The sequence below is a fragment of the Harpegnathos saltator genome, unplaced genomic scaffold (genome assembly GCF_003227715.2).
Source record: "Harpegnathos saltator strain DR-91 unplaced genomic scaffold, Hsal_v8.6 scaffold182, whole genome shotgun sequence".
Classification (NCBI taxonomy): Eukaryota; Metazoa; Arthropoda; class Insecta; order Hymenoptera; family Formicidae; genus Harpegnathos; species Harpegnathos saltator.
This window is the reverse complement of record NW_020229964.1, coordinates 1,348,680-1,365,723: the sequence shown is the minus strand read 5'-3', so window position 1 is coordinate 1,365,723 and position 17,044 is coordinate 1,348,680. Positions and strand designations below refer to the sequence as shown.

Genomic DNA, 17,044 nt, shown 5'->3' with positions numbered 1-17,044 from the left:
ACTTTCATGTAAAGTAAATAACTTTCTATTTATATTTAAGATTCTATTTTTATTTAACTTTATATTTAAGAATAGCATTTTCGAAACATTCTCAATAAAAATTGTTATGAGAATAGGGGGGGCTTTTGTATATTTGATCCACCATATTGGATTCGCCATTTTGATTTTTGTAAATTTAATTTCAAATTTAGATTTAACGACTCTCCAGAAAGTGTCCTGTTTATAATTTAATTAACTCCATTGTCAAAATCACTTTGGACATATAAGCATTCAAATTTTAGTTACATATAAGACGTTTGTGTCTAAAATAACTTATACGAGAAGAAAAATCATAAAATAAGATTTTTTTCGGCATAATTTCAATATAATTCTGTTCTTGTGAATTTTGATATTCTATATACTATATACTATAATAATACAGTTAACTATACTTGTGTAAAAATCAGAATAAATTGTTTAGAAATAAAACTGTAAAATAAATTGCAAAACAAAAAAATAGTATTGATAATATAACCATTACAAAACATGTTACAAATTTATTTAAATTCTATGTAATCAAAAAAATAAAGAAAAATATAACAAAATTTAATTATAGCTATGTATATATGTTATAAATAAGAATAAATATTAGATGTTATAAATAAGTATTGGATATGCAACTAAATTTAGTTTTGTGTTACGTAATTTACTTAATATCACTGAAACATATATTGCAAATATGAATCAACTGATTTTTGCAAGTGAACTTATTACATTTTGAGTAATTTATTTTGCCGCAGCTAGCAACCAGTGTGACCTTGAATACTATATGAGGCTACAAATTATCAAATAAGAAACAAAAGAAAATTATTTGCTTTTAATACAGCTTATAATTAAATAATTATTTTACCTATGGATCTAAAATGACAAAAGATATAACAACATCTTGTGTATAAACATGTCAAACAAAAAAATTACATACAGTTAAAAAGAAAATTTATTTTATGATATAACATCCATCTATAACTTACGAGCGGGAGCACAAAGTCACGAAACCAAAATATGATACAATAATAAGTTTATAGCAACAACGGAAAACAAAATTGTTTGGGTCGAAAGAAACTCGAATATCTCAGTAAGATTATTAATTATTCGTGTGTAAACTCCGGTCGATTTGAGCGGAAGGCGACGGAAATGCAAACACTCGCTCGGGCGTTTGCGAGTGGAATCGATTATGCGTATCGTATTGAGCTGCTGCTCGTTTGTAATGTAATAAGCAGTAAATAATGTAATGATAATGTAACGACGAAGCGCCTCGTCGATATGATCGGAGGCGCGAGCAGCGTCGGTTTTGTCCGGCCGAAACTCGGCGCACACAATCGGCGGTTTGAATAATGCATTATTCGTGTTATACTCGTCGTGTTACGCGCGTGCGTATACATTGCGCTCGCCTTTCGGTCGACGTTCGTTTAACCAGTGACGTGGCGGAATCTGGAGTCGCGACACGTACGAATCGAATGCGACGTGTTACAAGCATAATCCAGGCATGGTGACAAATGGCTGCGCGAGACCAGTTGCCTCTTCGGTTACTATATATTGGGTTGAGTAAAAAGTAACTTCATATTCTCAAATTCAAAAACATTTTCGCACTAAAAAATTTAATGATCGACGTATGCATCGTTACGTTCGATAATCTTTTATCGTCTTTCAGGAAAATTAAAGATTCCATCCTCCCAGAAGTTCCCAGTTTTCTGGGCGAAAAACTGTTCAAGATGCTTTTTGTAGGCCTTCAAAGAAGTGAAATCTTTTCCATTGAGGGAATTCTGCAAGGACCTGAATAAGTGGAAGACTGATGGTGTTAGGTCAGACCAATACGGAGGATGAAGCAAGACATCCCAGCCAAACTGCAATAATTTTTATCGGGTTGCCAAAGATACGTGAAGTCTAGAATTTTCTTGATAGAATATGACACCATAACGATTGCTCAATTCTGGACGCTTCTCATCGATTGCTGTCTTCAAACAGTCCAATTAGGAACAATACTTGTTGGAATCAATTGGTTTGGTTTTGCGGGAACAGCTCATAGTACACGATTCCTTTCCAATCCCACCAAATACACAGCATGACCTTTTTTCGTACGGATGTTTTGCTTCGGTGTGATTTGCGGCGATTCATCTCGTTTTCTCCACAATCTTTTACGCTCTTCATTGTTATATACATCATTGTTATACTATACTAGTATACTTCATTGTTATACACTTGTTAATCTACTCTTCATCGCCCATTATCATCCGCTTTAAAAATGGAACGTTTTCATTGTGTTTGAACAATAAATCGCAAATGGAGATGCAATCAATTTTTTATCGCTCATATTGTGAGGTACCCAAATATCGTACCGAGACACGCAGCCAAGCGTGTGTAAGTGCTTCACAACGGTCTTTTGAAATACGTTGGTTATCTCTGCGATCTCTCGTGTCGTATAACGTGGATTATTTTCAATCAATGTTCTGATCTGGCTGCTCCAACCACTTTTTACTCAACCAATAAAAAGAAAAAGCGACAGAAAGCTTTCTCTGTCGAACGATAGCTCGCTTCACTTGAGCCCCAGAGACATTTGCTTAAAATTGTGTAAGATTATGAGGTTATGTAAAAGATCGGCTCAGTTTTCTATCGTTAATCCTTTGAGGCATAGTGGTAAGTATACTTACTACTTACTATATTTATTCTCATATTTTCATGAAATATTTCATATTTGAGGGATTCTTATCGGGTTTCTTACGTTTTTTAGCTTCTTATAAGATATGTATGGGAACATACATGAAAGGTTGAAATGTGTTTGCTTAAGTTGTCCATTTATTATAAATAAACAAAGTGTGAAAAATACACATTTTCACAGAAAAAAATAATTTTTCACGAACTATGAGTGAATTTTTTGCTCAAAATTAAGATTTGAGGGTTTTTTTAGGTCGCTGATTATCTGATGAGATGAATCTGAGGTCTAAATTCCAAAATTAATTTTTCAATATGGCGGATTCAAAATAGCGGATCATAGAATTTTTATTAAATTAGCTAAAATTGTACTCTGGTTAATTTTTGAGGTCGCTGATTACGAATCTGAGGTCCAAATTCTAAAATTTATTTTCCAAGATGGCGGATCGTAAAATTTTTATATGATTAACTGAAATTGTACTTTGGTTAGCTTTCCAGGTCGCTGATTACGAATCACTGATGTCACCGAAATTATCGCGATTTTTCATTTTTGCATCCGCCATCTTGGATCCGCCATCTTGAATTTCGAAAATCTGATTTCGGATTTGTCATCAGCAGCCCCAGAAATCACCGTATATAAATTTTCATGTGATTTGGATTTTCTGAAAAATACGTGCCTCAAAGGGTTTAAGGTGTACAAATGCTGCGAGAACTGTAGAAAGGCAATGTTCTTTTTTCAACAACGGGGATTTCTACATAATTTGTCTCTATTGGATGCAATAAAGTTATATCGGTCCATAAGTCGAGCCGGAATGTTTGTGATGTAAAATCGCAAAGAAATTCAGTTTTCTGGAATTTCTACTTAATCCTTGAAAATCCCTGCCATGGGTAAAATTTCACCCTATGCGAATTTTGTGTTGGTCTCATTGAATGTTAAATTATCGGCTGCAAACAATAATTTCTCTACGTTTTATCTAACATTCAATAATATTAAAACATTTAATCATATTTGTTTGACTTTTTCGATTTCTAGGATAAAAAATTACATATTGGGCTGAAACTTCACCCATGCATAGCATTAACGTGATTTTCGTTGATGGTAGCTTTTAAGGGTTAATAAGTATGTCAAATAGCTGTAACGAGTAAATTAGCGCGTTATTTTTAACGGCAACGTTTAACGGGAACCGCTGTTAATTATTCGCGGACTACATTCGGTTCTTCTGAATAGCGGGCGTCGTAATGCGTTCTATTAGTTGGCGACAGGTGCGTTATGCAATTGCTGAAAGTGAGAAGCGCTTTGACGAGCATCCGTGGTCGCGCGGATGCAAGCGAGCGAATGGACGATGCGAATCGTCATTGTTGCGTAAACACACGCGAAAGAAATCTCACGCGATCAGGCACGAGCGAATGAGCGGGCAGGTGCGTGACTCATACGATGTTATCCCGAGAGAGTCTCCTTCTCGCGAAGGAGAAAATCATGCTCGCTACTAAACTACGCCGACCTGAAACCGATAACTCCGCGCTGCGTGGAAGTGCGACACCCGATTGATGTGAACGCTTTCTCGTTTCAGGTAAAACGTTCTGCCAGTCCTGCAAGAAGAAGTGCAGCGGGGAGGTGCTGCGCGTTCAAGACAAATACTTTCATATCGGGTGCTTCAAGTGCGCCCAATGCAACGCTAGCTTGGCGCAGGGTGGCTTCTTTGCGCGCGAGGGCACCTACTACTGTACCAAGGTGAGTTGTCGTCAGGAGTATTGCTCCTGAGTCCAGTGTCAAAAGAGCGATCATTCTTTCATAAATTTTTTCATAAATAAACATTTTTAATTAACGATTAATTTCGTAATTTTTTTATCTTATTATTAATTTAATACAATAGTTATATTATACAGGGTGTCTCATTTTAAATGAGCCAGACAAAAATCTCGAAAAATATGAAAGATACTTAGAAATGTTTCGGACAAAAGTTGTGTGGTTTCAATGAGGACATAAAACAACTGTATCATTTTATTTACAGATGGCGCCACTTTCGAGATATTTATCGATCATCATTTTTCTTAAACGGAAATCCCAATTTTTTATTATATCATCTTTATCCTTTTATTATATCACCGTTATATCATCTTTTTCTGTTAATTAATTTGAATAACTTTTGTCTGAAACATTTTTTTTATTTGCCTAATATTTTTTGAAATATTTAAAGAAAATTTTTTTCAATATTTAACCTACGATATCTCGTTATTTGTTTAAAGAAAAAATAATACTAAACTTTTTTACTTTATTTGGCCTTAAGAATATATTATTACAATAGTGCCCCAACTTTTGTTAACTTATTGCCTTTTGGAAATTTCAAAATCATCAAATTAACAAAAGTTGGGGCGCTATTGTGACAATATATTCTTGAGGTCAAATAAAATAAAAAAGTCTAGTATCACTTTTTCTTCCGACAAATAGAGATATCGTAAGTTAAGTATTGAAAAAGTTATCAAGTTTTCCTTAAAAGTATTAGGCCAATAAAAAAAAAATGTCTCAAACAAAAGTTGTTAAAATTAATTGATAGAAAAAGATGATATAATAAAAATTGGGGTTTTCATTTAAGAAAAGTAATGATCAGTGAATATCTCGAAAGTGGCGCTATTTGTAAACAAAACAATATAGTTGTTTTATGTTCCCTTTGAAACCGTACAACTTTAGTCTGAAACGTTTTTTAATATCTCTCATATTTTTCGAGATTTTTGCCTGGTTTATTTAAAATGGGACACCTTATATATAATTTTATTATTTTTATCGATAGCTACAAAGTGGTAGTTCGTATTTGCAAAAATGGTCATCTTCAGATTTTCAGCTTGTGAACTCAGAATTACATTTTGTTAAAAACGTATGATTTAATTTGATATAATAATTTGATTTTTGTTGAATAAAAATGAAGGGTCTCACACTAGCTGCTGATAACTTATATTCACAATACACGTGTCATTTTGTCACGTTGCTTACAGGACTATCGGGAACGCTGGGGAACGCGATGCGCTGGTTGCGGGGAGTACGTGGAGGGTGATGTTGTGACAGCCGGCGAGAAGTACACGTTTCATCCAAATTGTTTCCATTGCCAAAGATGCCGGCAGCCGCTACTAGGACAGGGGACGAAAGTATCTCTAGTGCAAGGTACATGCTTGAGCGATTAATTCTCATCTCATTCGAAGCTGCCGAAGTTCACCGATTTACCTGAGAAGTAGCAACTTACATGCTCATCAAGATTTTACATTTACATCGGCGACAGATGCTATGAATGGTACAGGATGAGACCTCGATACTTTTCCTTACACTCGTAAAGTATTCCATTGGGATTGGTCGCACGTTGACGCGCTGAAAGCAGGTTAAGCAGTTTCGCCTGAGCGTGCGACGGGTGTGACGTGTAAAAGCCGCTAATTTGAATAGCCGGCAATTTCTACCAATTGTAAATAGCGGTGCGTGCGGAGGTTGCGTAGCGAGCGGCTCATGCACCTCACTTTGATGCAGCTTTCACAATTAGCGTGGCAGTCAATCTGTTAGAGGCAAATTGCCACTTAGGCATATCGTTATGTACACGCTTACAAGGCCATGCGTTAGCGCTAACTGTGTCCTTGTAACGATTACGCGGTCGAAAGCAAAAATCCGATGCGACGTACACAGATTTATCGCTTACTGGGTCAATGCATTTTGCACATAAAAGAAGGAGGGTCAATGAAGGTCAATTTTTCTGCCCCCATAGAATTTTGCAAAAAAACAACTCTTTTTTTATATCGCATGATCATTAGGAATGTGAGAAATAACCATTAAATGAGAAAAAACTCGATCTGTAGAGATAAAATTAATTATTAGTCTAGCTGTATCATTACGATATCTAAGCCATTTTCGACTAATAGACTAATGAGATATTTTGGCTTATTATATTTTTCTGCTATCATATTAACATCATTTTAGATTGTCAAGAGATTTTGAAAATAATATAAGTGATACTGCTCATTATTTATTCAGTAGGACGGATGAAAATGAGCAAGAAGAATCGTCTAATTCTGAGCAATCATCATTATTCTTCTATCAACTCGATAATTATAAATATAATTTCTAAATTTCTGGAAAAGCTACAAAAAGAAATCATTATTTCCTTTAATGTTGTCACTTCATTTTATTGCTTTCCGTCTTCAAATCTTTTTTATGCCAGCATACCTGGCATCCCGATTCGCTGGAATAAATATTTATGCTGGCTGTACTGGTATTCTGACTGCAAAGGGTTAAAAGTTACAATTGTAGTGTTTAATATGTCCGAAAGAAAAGAAAAAGAAAGAAAAAAAAGAAAAAAAGAAAAAAAACTTAAACAATAGGGAAACAAAAAATAAAAAGCAAAATAAAAAAAATTAAAATAAAAAAGAGATAAAACCTCTGCAATGATTACAGCCTTGACGCGACCTGGAGACTAAAGTTTACAGGCAGCTAATAGTGACATACTTATTATTGACACTTTCATGTCAGGAGTAATAAAAAATTAATGTTTTTACTATGAGTTGTATTCACCTTAATCTTGTAGTCTAAAATGACGTTAATGCGATGGCAGAGAGACAAGAGTATAATGAGCGAAAATATTTTATTAGTCCACTTATTAGTCATGAAAAGGTGTTAAGTAGAGTGTGTGATGTACTTCGACCTAGATAATTAATTTTAGCTTTACGGAACGAGTTTTTTCTCATCCGATAAAAATTGTTTCTTGTAACTCCTGTGAGAACAAAAAGACGGCCTTACTGATCATCCTTCTTTCGCACGTGGGCTGGAGTTCCAATGCGAGAAAAACCAGTGGAATTGCCATCCTTCATCGCGTTTCATTCCGCGACAAATTTCGCTCCTTTAATCAGCCGACGCGCGATGATGCGTTCCAGACGTGACACGTACAAAGTGTTATTTAAAGAACGTCATAATTAGGACGCAGCGACACATACAGCAGTATCGTGCCAATTCGCTGGTTATTCGCGCGACGGTAATAATCCAGCGTGGCGCTCGGAGTCGCGCGATCTTAGATTCGTCTATCCCTGACGAGCGATAGGCCCCGCGGAGAGATGCGTGGAATTGGACGATAAATCTCTCATTTTGGCGCGGACAATCGCCACGCGACGCGAAGGTTAATGATGACGCCGACCGGATCTCATTAATCTCAACTAACTGTGCATTGTTCGTAGGTCAGGCGCTCTGTCACCGATGCGTCGGCATACCGGTCCGCGAGGCCTCCACGCCAATTGGTAATAGCGCCGGCACCAGAGGATCCGGCGACGGGCACACCGACCCTGGAGCATGCGCCGGCTGCGGAAACCAATTGAGAGAAGGTCAGGCGTTGGTAGCGCTCGATCGCCAATGGCACGTCTGGTGCTTCAAGTGTCACAGCTGCGACACTGTGCTCCACGGGGAGTACATGGGAAAGTGAGTTAGTTAGACCCTAAGAAGAGGTACTTGTACGTTGCTCTAACAAGATACTCCTGTTCTCAATCTAGCGAATACATTAGAAGTGCGATTTAGTTTTGAGGGTTTCTTTCTCAACAACTGATTTACTTAAACAAAATAATGAACGAATACCTTAATTAAAATATTAACGAATACCTTAATTAAAATATTTTCCTTCGTTTCCTACAACTTTTTCCCATCTTTATGGCAAGAGACTTCACGACGATAAAAAGATTCTTCTTTGGAATTGATACAATTTTCAACAAATTTTCGCGCTTCTTCGAAGTTATGAAAATGTATATCCTCTAGAGCATGTTGCATCGACCGGATCAAGTGATAATCGGATGGAGCAATGTCTGGATAATACGCGGGGTGCGATAAGACTTCCCATTCCCAGCTCTAACAGCGTTTGTTTCACTGATAATGCAACATGAGGTCGAGCATTGCCGTGAAGAAGGATCATTTTGCGTCGTTTACTCGCAATTGGTGATCGTTTTTGGTTCAATGCTCGCTTCAATTTGTATAATTGTTATTGATAACGATCAGCAGTGACAGCTTCATTCGCATTTAACAGTTCACAGTACACAACAGCTTCTTGAACGCACCAAATACACAGCAATACCTTTGAACCATGAATATTACGCCTCAAAGTGGATGTTGCTGGTTGGCTTGGATCAATCTATGATTTTTTTCATTTGGGACTATCGAAATAGATCCATTTTTCATCTTCAGTAACAATTCAATATTCGATATTCAATATTCTTCATTTTTTTGTCTGGCGGTCATCAGTGAAATGCGAAATGTTCAACTGGTTCGCAATGGCATTTTCCCATAATTGATGTGGAACCTATTTTCCTTCATGAATTTTTTCCATATCATGTAAATGTTTAGTAATTGTTGTACGATCAACATTTAATGCTCTGATAGGTTCTGAAGTGGGTTATACTGGATTTTCGTCCAATAATGCTTGCAAATCTGCAAAGCTCATTTTCAAAGCTTTTTTGGTTGTCCCGAACGATCTTTGTCGTTAACGTTGAAAGCACCACTTTTGAGTCGTCTAAACCAATATTCACTGTCTTAATCGATGAAGCAACATCATCATAAGTTTCTATCAGAATTCTAAGAATTCAACCGCCGTTTTCTTCTGATTGAAAAACAAAAGTAACGTATGTCGAAAATGCTCTTTAGGAAGCTCCATTTTTAAGATGGCATTAACACGATTTTTACTGCGTCTGTTGTCAATAAATTACTAAATATCATGGTTTAATATTAAAGCATTAAGAAACAATAGCTGTGATTGGAATATCTTCAACAAAACTGACACTAGTGCCATCTCTTGCAAACCCCTTAAAACTAAATTACACTCTTACTATTTTTGGGAGAACGCCTCGCATATTTTGAAACTTCTCCTTTGCTCGAGTTCAAACTTTCGTACTTCTGGTTCTTCCAACATGTTCGCTGCGCATTGCACAGGAGACGCTGTTCCAAGGAGCGTCACGTGTCTCTTATGCCCCATTCAAAATTTTGCACAATGTCACTTGATATGTTATCATTTTTTTTGCTTTAACCAAAGGATGAAAAATACTTTCTGGTAACGTGCGTTAAAAAGAGTCACATGCATGAGGAAAGGAACACCAACGTCGCCGATTGGTGCCACTCGCATCGAACGTGTTGAGAGCAATGTAGCGTTATCGGATATGCACCGAAGCCAGGTTTTGAATCGTTAAAACTCCTCCCTGCGACAGAGACGGCGTGCCTTACTGCGAGAAGGATTACCAGAAGCAGTTCGGAGTGAAGTGCGCCTATTGCAACCGCTTCATCAGCGGCAAGGTCCTGCAGGCAGGCGACAATCATCATTTCCACCCGACCTGCGCACGTTGCACCAAGTGTGGCGACCCGTTCGGCGACGGGGAGGAGATGTACCTGCAAGGTGCGGCGATCTGGCATCCACGCTGCGGCCCGGGACCTACCGGACCCAACGGCATCGTCAACGGACACGGGGAGACCCCGCAGCATCGGGAGTCGGAGCGGATTTCCAGCAGCGCTTCGGAAATGCAGGTAAGTCCGGTTGCGCCTCGCAATTCCGGCGATTTCACCGCCCGGGTCATTTTTATTCTGTACATTCGTGTATCATAATTGATTCAGGCTATCTCGAGAGCTTGCGTTTATTTTTCTTCTCTTGATTTCATTGTACAAAAAACTGACACCAGGTAGACTGATTGTGTGTAGCAACTTGGTATGTAGTAGTGTATCTCAAGTAATCGTGAGTGTTCAATGTGTTTGATTCTCCTCCCCTCCTGATTTTGTCAGATACTGTTTCGTTTTTCTTTTCTTTTTTTATTCAATCCGTTTTGTTCAGTCCATCTTTTTACTCGACCCGCTCCAAGAAAGTCCGCTTGATCGGAAAGAGTGTGTACGAAAAAGACTTAGAAAACCGAGATTGCGAGTGTTCAGCATCGTATGATTCAATAGTTAGCGCAGTTGTGTCCCGCTTGCTACTTAATACGAGCCCGACATTAATATGCCGGTGTTGCTAAGAGAGTTCAAGAGGAATGCATGCTGCTATTTATGTCTACTGCTCGCATCATTCGACCGTAGCTGCATTGTACATTGTTAGTTGTGTTTGTCTGCATAATCAAGTGTATCGGTTTACGATTATAAGAAGGGCGAAGTGTTTCGCGCTCTCGAGTGTCCGAGAAGTTACTCGAGAGGTGTCGGATACTCGTACAGACGTATCAGTTTGCGTCCCCCGCGAATTTTGCGGAGCACTTCGTCGTGTAATACACACTTTGTACGTGTGTGCGTGTGTATGTGTGTGTGTATGTGTGTGTGTAAAACTGTCGGTGTAACAATAACTCTGTATAGTGGACAGTATAGAGCGGGACACACCTTGTGAATTCTTAAGGGAACACAACTTTGTCAGCTTTGTGTATAGCTTGATTTTTGCCTCGGAGATCGGCTGGTTTATCGTTTCCCTCTCGTCGTTCTCGTTTCGCGCACGCCTCGACGTACGAGAGAAACGAAACGAGACATCGCGTAATTATATTATCGTGTACTTGATTTGATTAAGTTTTATTACCGCTTCTTTTAATCATTGTTTACTTTTTTTCGCACGATCATTTTGTATAGTTTTCATTGCGGTCACGCACGCCAAGCCTGAACGGATCGCTGTGCAGCCCTTACAGCAGCCTCAGTCGCAAGGTATGCCATGTGTCACTTAGCACAGCACTCCCGACGAGTATTTCGGGTATCACTTTTTGCGTGGTATCGCCTCTGCTCTTGGCATCGCGTGCCCTCGCTCTGTCAGACGCCCGCGATCCGATTTCAACTCTATTGACCCGTCGGATGGAAAATGACGCTATAAGTGAACCCACTGAGACAAATTGTCCAAATTATCATCTTTGTCGGTTTGCGCATTATGCCAAATGCATATCTAAAATTCAGGATTGGGAAGGGTAACTCGTTGCTTGTAACGAAGTTACAGTTACAGTTTTTTTTCTTTTTTTGTAACTAATCCTTTATCCCAAAAATAACCGGAATGGCTTTAAAAAAAAAACAAAAATAGTTAAGAAATCTTGACAGAAATCGTTTTATTTATTCGAAATATTCTCCCTCAGCAGAAATACAACGATTTGCACGTTTCAAGAAGTGCATCAAATGACTTTTTTATGTCGTTGATTGGAATGGTGTTGAGATTGCTCGTCGTTGACCGTTGAATGTCTTCAATTGATGCAAAATGGTTTCCTTTTATCGCCAAATGCAACTTAGGGAATAGAAAATAGTCGCAGAGTGCCAAATCGGGTGAATACGAGGGATGTTGAAGCAATAAAATTTGACTTTTGGTAAAAAAATTAGTGACAATTGACGAACGATGAGAAATCGTTGCATTTTCGTGCAACAATTGCCAACTGCGCGGTTCTCGATATTCAGGGCGAACACGACGAATACGGTCTACCAAATGCTTCAATACACTAAGATAATACTGAGCATTAACCGTTGTACCACTTGGAATGAATTCTTTGTGGATATTCTTTATTTATTTTTCGACCGAGGTATCAAACTACTGTCACTTAAATGTGTCGTATCTTGGTTTCTAGTGAACGAAATGTCATGAAATTTTTACAGGTTATTAAGGAAGGTTGACACTTCCTAACTTAATCTCCCACTAACAGAAGGCGACGCTAATTTCGTTAAAATAGAGCCAGTCTGGTTATTTTTGGGACAGAGGGTGTATAACTGAACTTCGTTCCTTTTTTCCATTTATAACTGTAACTCAACTTGGTTACATTTGTTTCATAACTAGCAACTAATTTAATAGTTACTTTAACAGTTACTTTATATATTTCAAACTTAAGTTTCTGGCAGACTAGCACGATAACGCGACGTGCGATGCTTGATATCCAATAAGCATACAGTTATTCTGGCTGCATTGGAAAATGCGCTATTGCATCATCTATTTTTATCGTTCATTAGATGTAAAACAAGGATAAAATGACGCAATAGCGCTGATAGTTTCCTCTCCGAACGCAACCTATATTTCTTTCAAAAAAATTGTACGCCTATCGGGCATTTTCGTCGCACGTCGCCAGTCTTTATTTGTTAACATAACATAACCTGCGTTCAGTGTGAAGTGCACTGCGTGGTTTCAGTTATATAAAAAATTTAAGCAATAGATAAAACATCTCAATCTTCGGAGAAGGATTGTAAAATGCCATGGCTAGTATATGCAGAAATATTCGAGTTACAGCAAAAACTTGGAAACGAGAACAACTGGGCATTTCTCTGACCAGTTGTTATTAACATTCTTAAAGAATATATGTATGAATTGCTTATTTAATGAATCTAATTTGTAAAAACTATATAAAATATGAGGAATATAATAATCAACAAACTATTTTTATATAAAATTGAAGGAATTTACACAATTACGAAATTTGAAATAATAGCACAATTATTATAAAAAAGTAACTGAAAAGTAACGACTCGTTACTTTCTAAAGAACTATAACTGTAACATGTTAGTTTTGAAGGTCATTAACTTGTAATTGTAACTAGTTACTTTTTCAGTGAAAAAAACTGTAACTGTAACTAGATACTTTTACAAAGTAACTTTCCCAACCCTGCTAAAATTCACCAGTGAATTCATGCGAGACGATAAAATTTAGTCGCACGCATCTTTTAATGGATACTTTGGTCTCCGTCATTGTCCGTCATTTTTTAAACCGCATCTGTAGCTCATCAACGCTATAAATGCGAGGGACGACTAATGTTATTATTCGATTGTACGTATCGGAAATTACGAAACATAAGTCAGATTGCTGCAAGCTAAATGAATACGTTTTTTGACAGAGCGTCGCTCGCCGTGCACCATAATCTTCTTTCTCTACAGAGGCGCATCGAAAATTTGAGTGATTCTAGAGCGCAGGCCAAGAAATCTGAGCGAAATTTGCTTCCGGATTTTCCGTGCGCCTCGTACAGTCTGATAGATTAGTACTCAGATCCATAAGAAGCAATTGCTGTGCCACACGCGTGATAAGATGCATTGATTGCCTCAGTATTATCCAGCGCGAACTGGAAGTCCCGGTCTGATCCTGAGAGAATACGGACGAGGAGCGCCGGAAGATGTGTCTAGGATTTATACGTACTCATACTTGACTGAAACGCCCAGTCAGGGATATTTGAGACGTCCGATACAGCCGTACGATAAACCCCCAACTAGCCCGCATTTCCATAGACCTAGCTGTAAGTTTTCCACACGTATACAGTACTATTAGGATTCCTAGAAGTTGTTCTCCTCTCAGTTCTTACACTCGTAAATTCACATGGAATCGGAATGCCAATTCACGCCGAGGGAAAGGCTCAGTTCAAGAGTGTGCTTCTGCTTCTATGTTCCGACCAGCATCTCGTTCGATAAGAAGCAGCGGCGGACGCAGCAGCAGATCGGGAATGAGGGCTTTGGTCGACGCTCTGAACGACACCAGACCGAAATCACCTGCTAGCCAGGTGGATAACGATGAGCCGATCGAACTGGCGCATTATCCGGACGCGATGAAGCCGCCGCCCGGAGCACAGCCGCCGATCGAGAGAGACGATTTTCCTGCTCCGCCGTATCCTTACACTGATCCTGAAAGACGTAGACGATGGTCCGATACCTACAAAGTAATCTTACAATTCAGTCTCCGCTATTTCAGGATTTCACCATTTAGTTTTCCTAACGACGCGTCATTGTGTCGCTTAATTAGTGTTACTGTAACGGGACGTTTCTCATTCAGGGAGTACCTGCATCTGACGACGAGGACGAAGTAGACAACAAGACATATATCAAGGAGGCGGAGCAGAAACTGAAGAAGGAACAGGACGAATTGAGCAAGATCGACACGGGAATAGCCAAGGTATTCCTGCAAGATCGCGAGAAGGACCGGGAGAATTTGCGACACAAGGCCGCGAACGTGGATCCCAGAAATGCCTCGAGGACACCGTCCGCTGCCAGGGAGCCCACGTATAGATTGCGTTACGAAAGTCCTGTTGGTGCATGTAAGTTACATACACACTTTGTAACTTCGTAACAATTTAATAGAAAAATTTCCCCAACTATGTAATATAGATATGAGACTGGTGTGGTTTTTGTTTGAGTTTGATGCAATCAGTTGTCGAATCTTGTTGAGGTTTGTCGAGCGCGGGTGTATGTTTATGCGTATCGTGTAGCACAGATTTAATTGGTCAGTTAATTAGTGAACATTGCCGTGATATAGTCTTTTGGTTCGTGATTACGCCCCCTTCACCCTTTTAAAATGCTTGTTGAATCGGGTATAATTCGAGCATGTTTGCTCCATAAATTTATTTGAGGATGTAATTAAAAATTTGCGGGGAAAAGTATTGTTCGTTAAACTCGTTAATAAATTAAATTTTTCTTAACGAAAGAGTTAATAGAATTAAGGAAGGATAAGGAAATTTCAATATTAAAAATTAAAAACATTAAACCGATTAAAAAGAACTTAATGGTATTTGTGAATGAAAACAGAATCAAATCCACGTTTATAAGAATTGTTTTCTCAATTTTAAGTAATTTTTTTGCAAATAATTAATTTAATAAAAATATTGAAAATATTGGAGAAGATAATAATATTAAAATAATTAAAAATAAAAAGCTAAAAATATAATCAATATTAATTAATTAATTTTATTAATTAGAAGTTGGTTCTAATTTATATATATACTATATAGATAATAATTAATACCTTTATTAATGAATAGAAATATATAGAAATAAGCATACAACACATCAACAAAATGTCAACATCAAGTAGCAGCTTCATTCAAAATGATGAGAAGGATAAAAATGAAGATTATTTATTTGTAATAAACAAATAGATAAAAATAAGGTTCCAATAATTACATAAAGACTAGTTGCGATGAAAGAAATAGATAGAACCATAGATTGAATCAAAGATTGTAAATGGTGGTTCAGAATATTCATAAAAGGAAAAATATAAATATAATTCGAGGGTATAACAGTTGAAAGTAAATTGCTTTCATAAAAATTGTCATTAAATATTGAATGATGGGATATCGAATAAGAGTAAATCCAGATGAAGTTAAAATAATTGTATTTATTGAGGGAATATCATAAGGATTAGAAGGAATTGATTGGTCAAACGCGATGGACTCTACGTCCGATCCGGGTGTTCTCTACAAAGCGAATAACTCGATGAACATTTTGCGCAGCGCCTTCGCGAAATATCGACCATGCACGGCCTTGGGAGGATGACGATGGCTTTAGCTACCGATCCAGCGGGCCTAGCTACAACGGTGAGTGTCCATCCGCTATTGCAAGCGCTACTCGTAATTGTCTCATTAACATAAGTAACGATCATCTCATACATGTCCACACGTTCGCACATGACACTAACATATACCACTCTTTGAAGTAACATCGATTAGAGAACACTATGAGTCTCTCGATAGAACGGGGTTTCCCAGGGCGGGAGGTCGTAAATGGTCCCGTTTTTGCCGCTAAAACGTTTGCTTCGTGGAGCACGACGTCGGCGAGTGCCGAGATCTTGTGAGACGTGGGAGGGATTCACGCTAATTATTAACAGTATACCGATAATATCCTAACCTACGTACGTAACTCTCCTCGAGAGTAGGACATTGTTTTATATGAGTGGCATATATAGCACCCAATACTACTACTACTACTACTACTACCACCACCACACGTACCGGACGCCCATTAATCTAACAGGTGATGTATTTCTGCCTATGCATGTTATATCGTCCCTAATTTCGATGTGCTTGCCTTCATTTGTTACCTCCGTTCGTCGAACTGCGGCCGGCGCCCGCGCGTCAACCAATACCTCCGAATAATAACGGACAATTAAACCTCCATTGCAATCTTTAGCCCTGGAAATCGTATCCCGAGGTAACTGTAGCTGTCCTTAATAACTATTGCATGGCACTTGGGACTACGAAAAGTTCTTCATCATCACACGAACACACATTGCTCTGACGCACATCACTCTCATTCTCGCAGCACGATCATAGAACTCGTACGTTTGGATTACTTCAGGTAATCGACCTTGAAAGAGTCGACTTTGTCGCCGCCTTCGGCGAGGCATCTCATCACTCTCGCGATTAACGTTCATCCCAAGTTCGGCAGAAGCGAACGCTTAGTCCAGACTGACCTAGAACATACGAAAACGGACAGACTGAAGGACTGAACTCAGCGTTTTGTTTTACTTTGCGTTTGCAACATCACCTTGCGTGACGAAAACAGCGGAGTTCGTTTGTCGTATCTTTGTTCCTCCACCATTTGCTTAATGAGCGACAATGGACAAGTGGAGTACAAAAGTAGCTGAAAGCGCGCGCTTGTTGATCGACTTGATGCGATCTTGAA

At 38.4% G+C, this 17,044-nt stretch overlaps 1 protein-coding gene across 16 annotated transcripts in view; it reads left to right on the top strand.

The window, feature by feature from the left end:
• Positions 1-17,044, top strand: part of Unc-115a (actin binding LIM protein Uncoordinated 115a) — a 68,111-nt gene that overhangs the window by 35,991 nt on the left and 15,076 nt on the right. For 14 of the 16 annotated variants that reach the window (XM_011142991.2, XM_011142987.2, XM_025297667.1 and 11 more), the window contains 9 exons: positions 4,260-4,420; positions 5,680-5,845; positions 7,891-8,128; positions 9,895-10,207; positions 11,279-11,350; positions 13,704-13,890; positions 14,048-14,307; positions 14,421-14,682; positions 15,874-15,957. In XM_011142991.2, the coding sequence (XP_011141293.1) occupies positions 4,260-4,420; positions 5,680-5,845; positions 7,891-8,128; positions 9,895-10,207; positions 11,279-11,350; positions 13,704-13,890; positions 14,048-14,307; positions 14,421-14,682; positions 15,874-15,957 (1,743 nt within the window). The remainder of the gene's footprint in view (positions 1-4,259; positions 4,421-5,679; positions 5,846-7,890; positions 8,129-9,894; positions 10,208-11,278; positions 11,351-13,703; positions 13,891-14,047; positions 14,308-14,420; positions 14,683-15,873; positions 15,958-17,044) is intronic. The other 2 variants (XM_025297679.1, XM_025297670.1) reach the window with 1 other exon arrangement.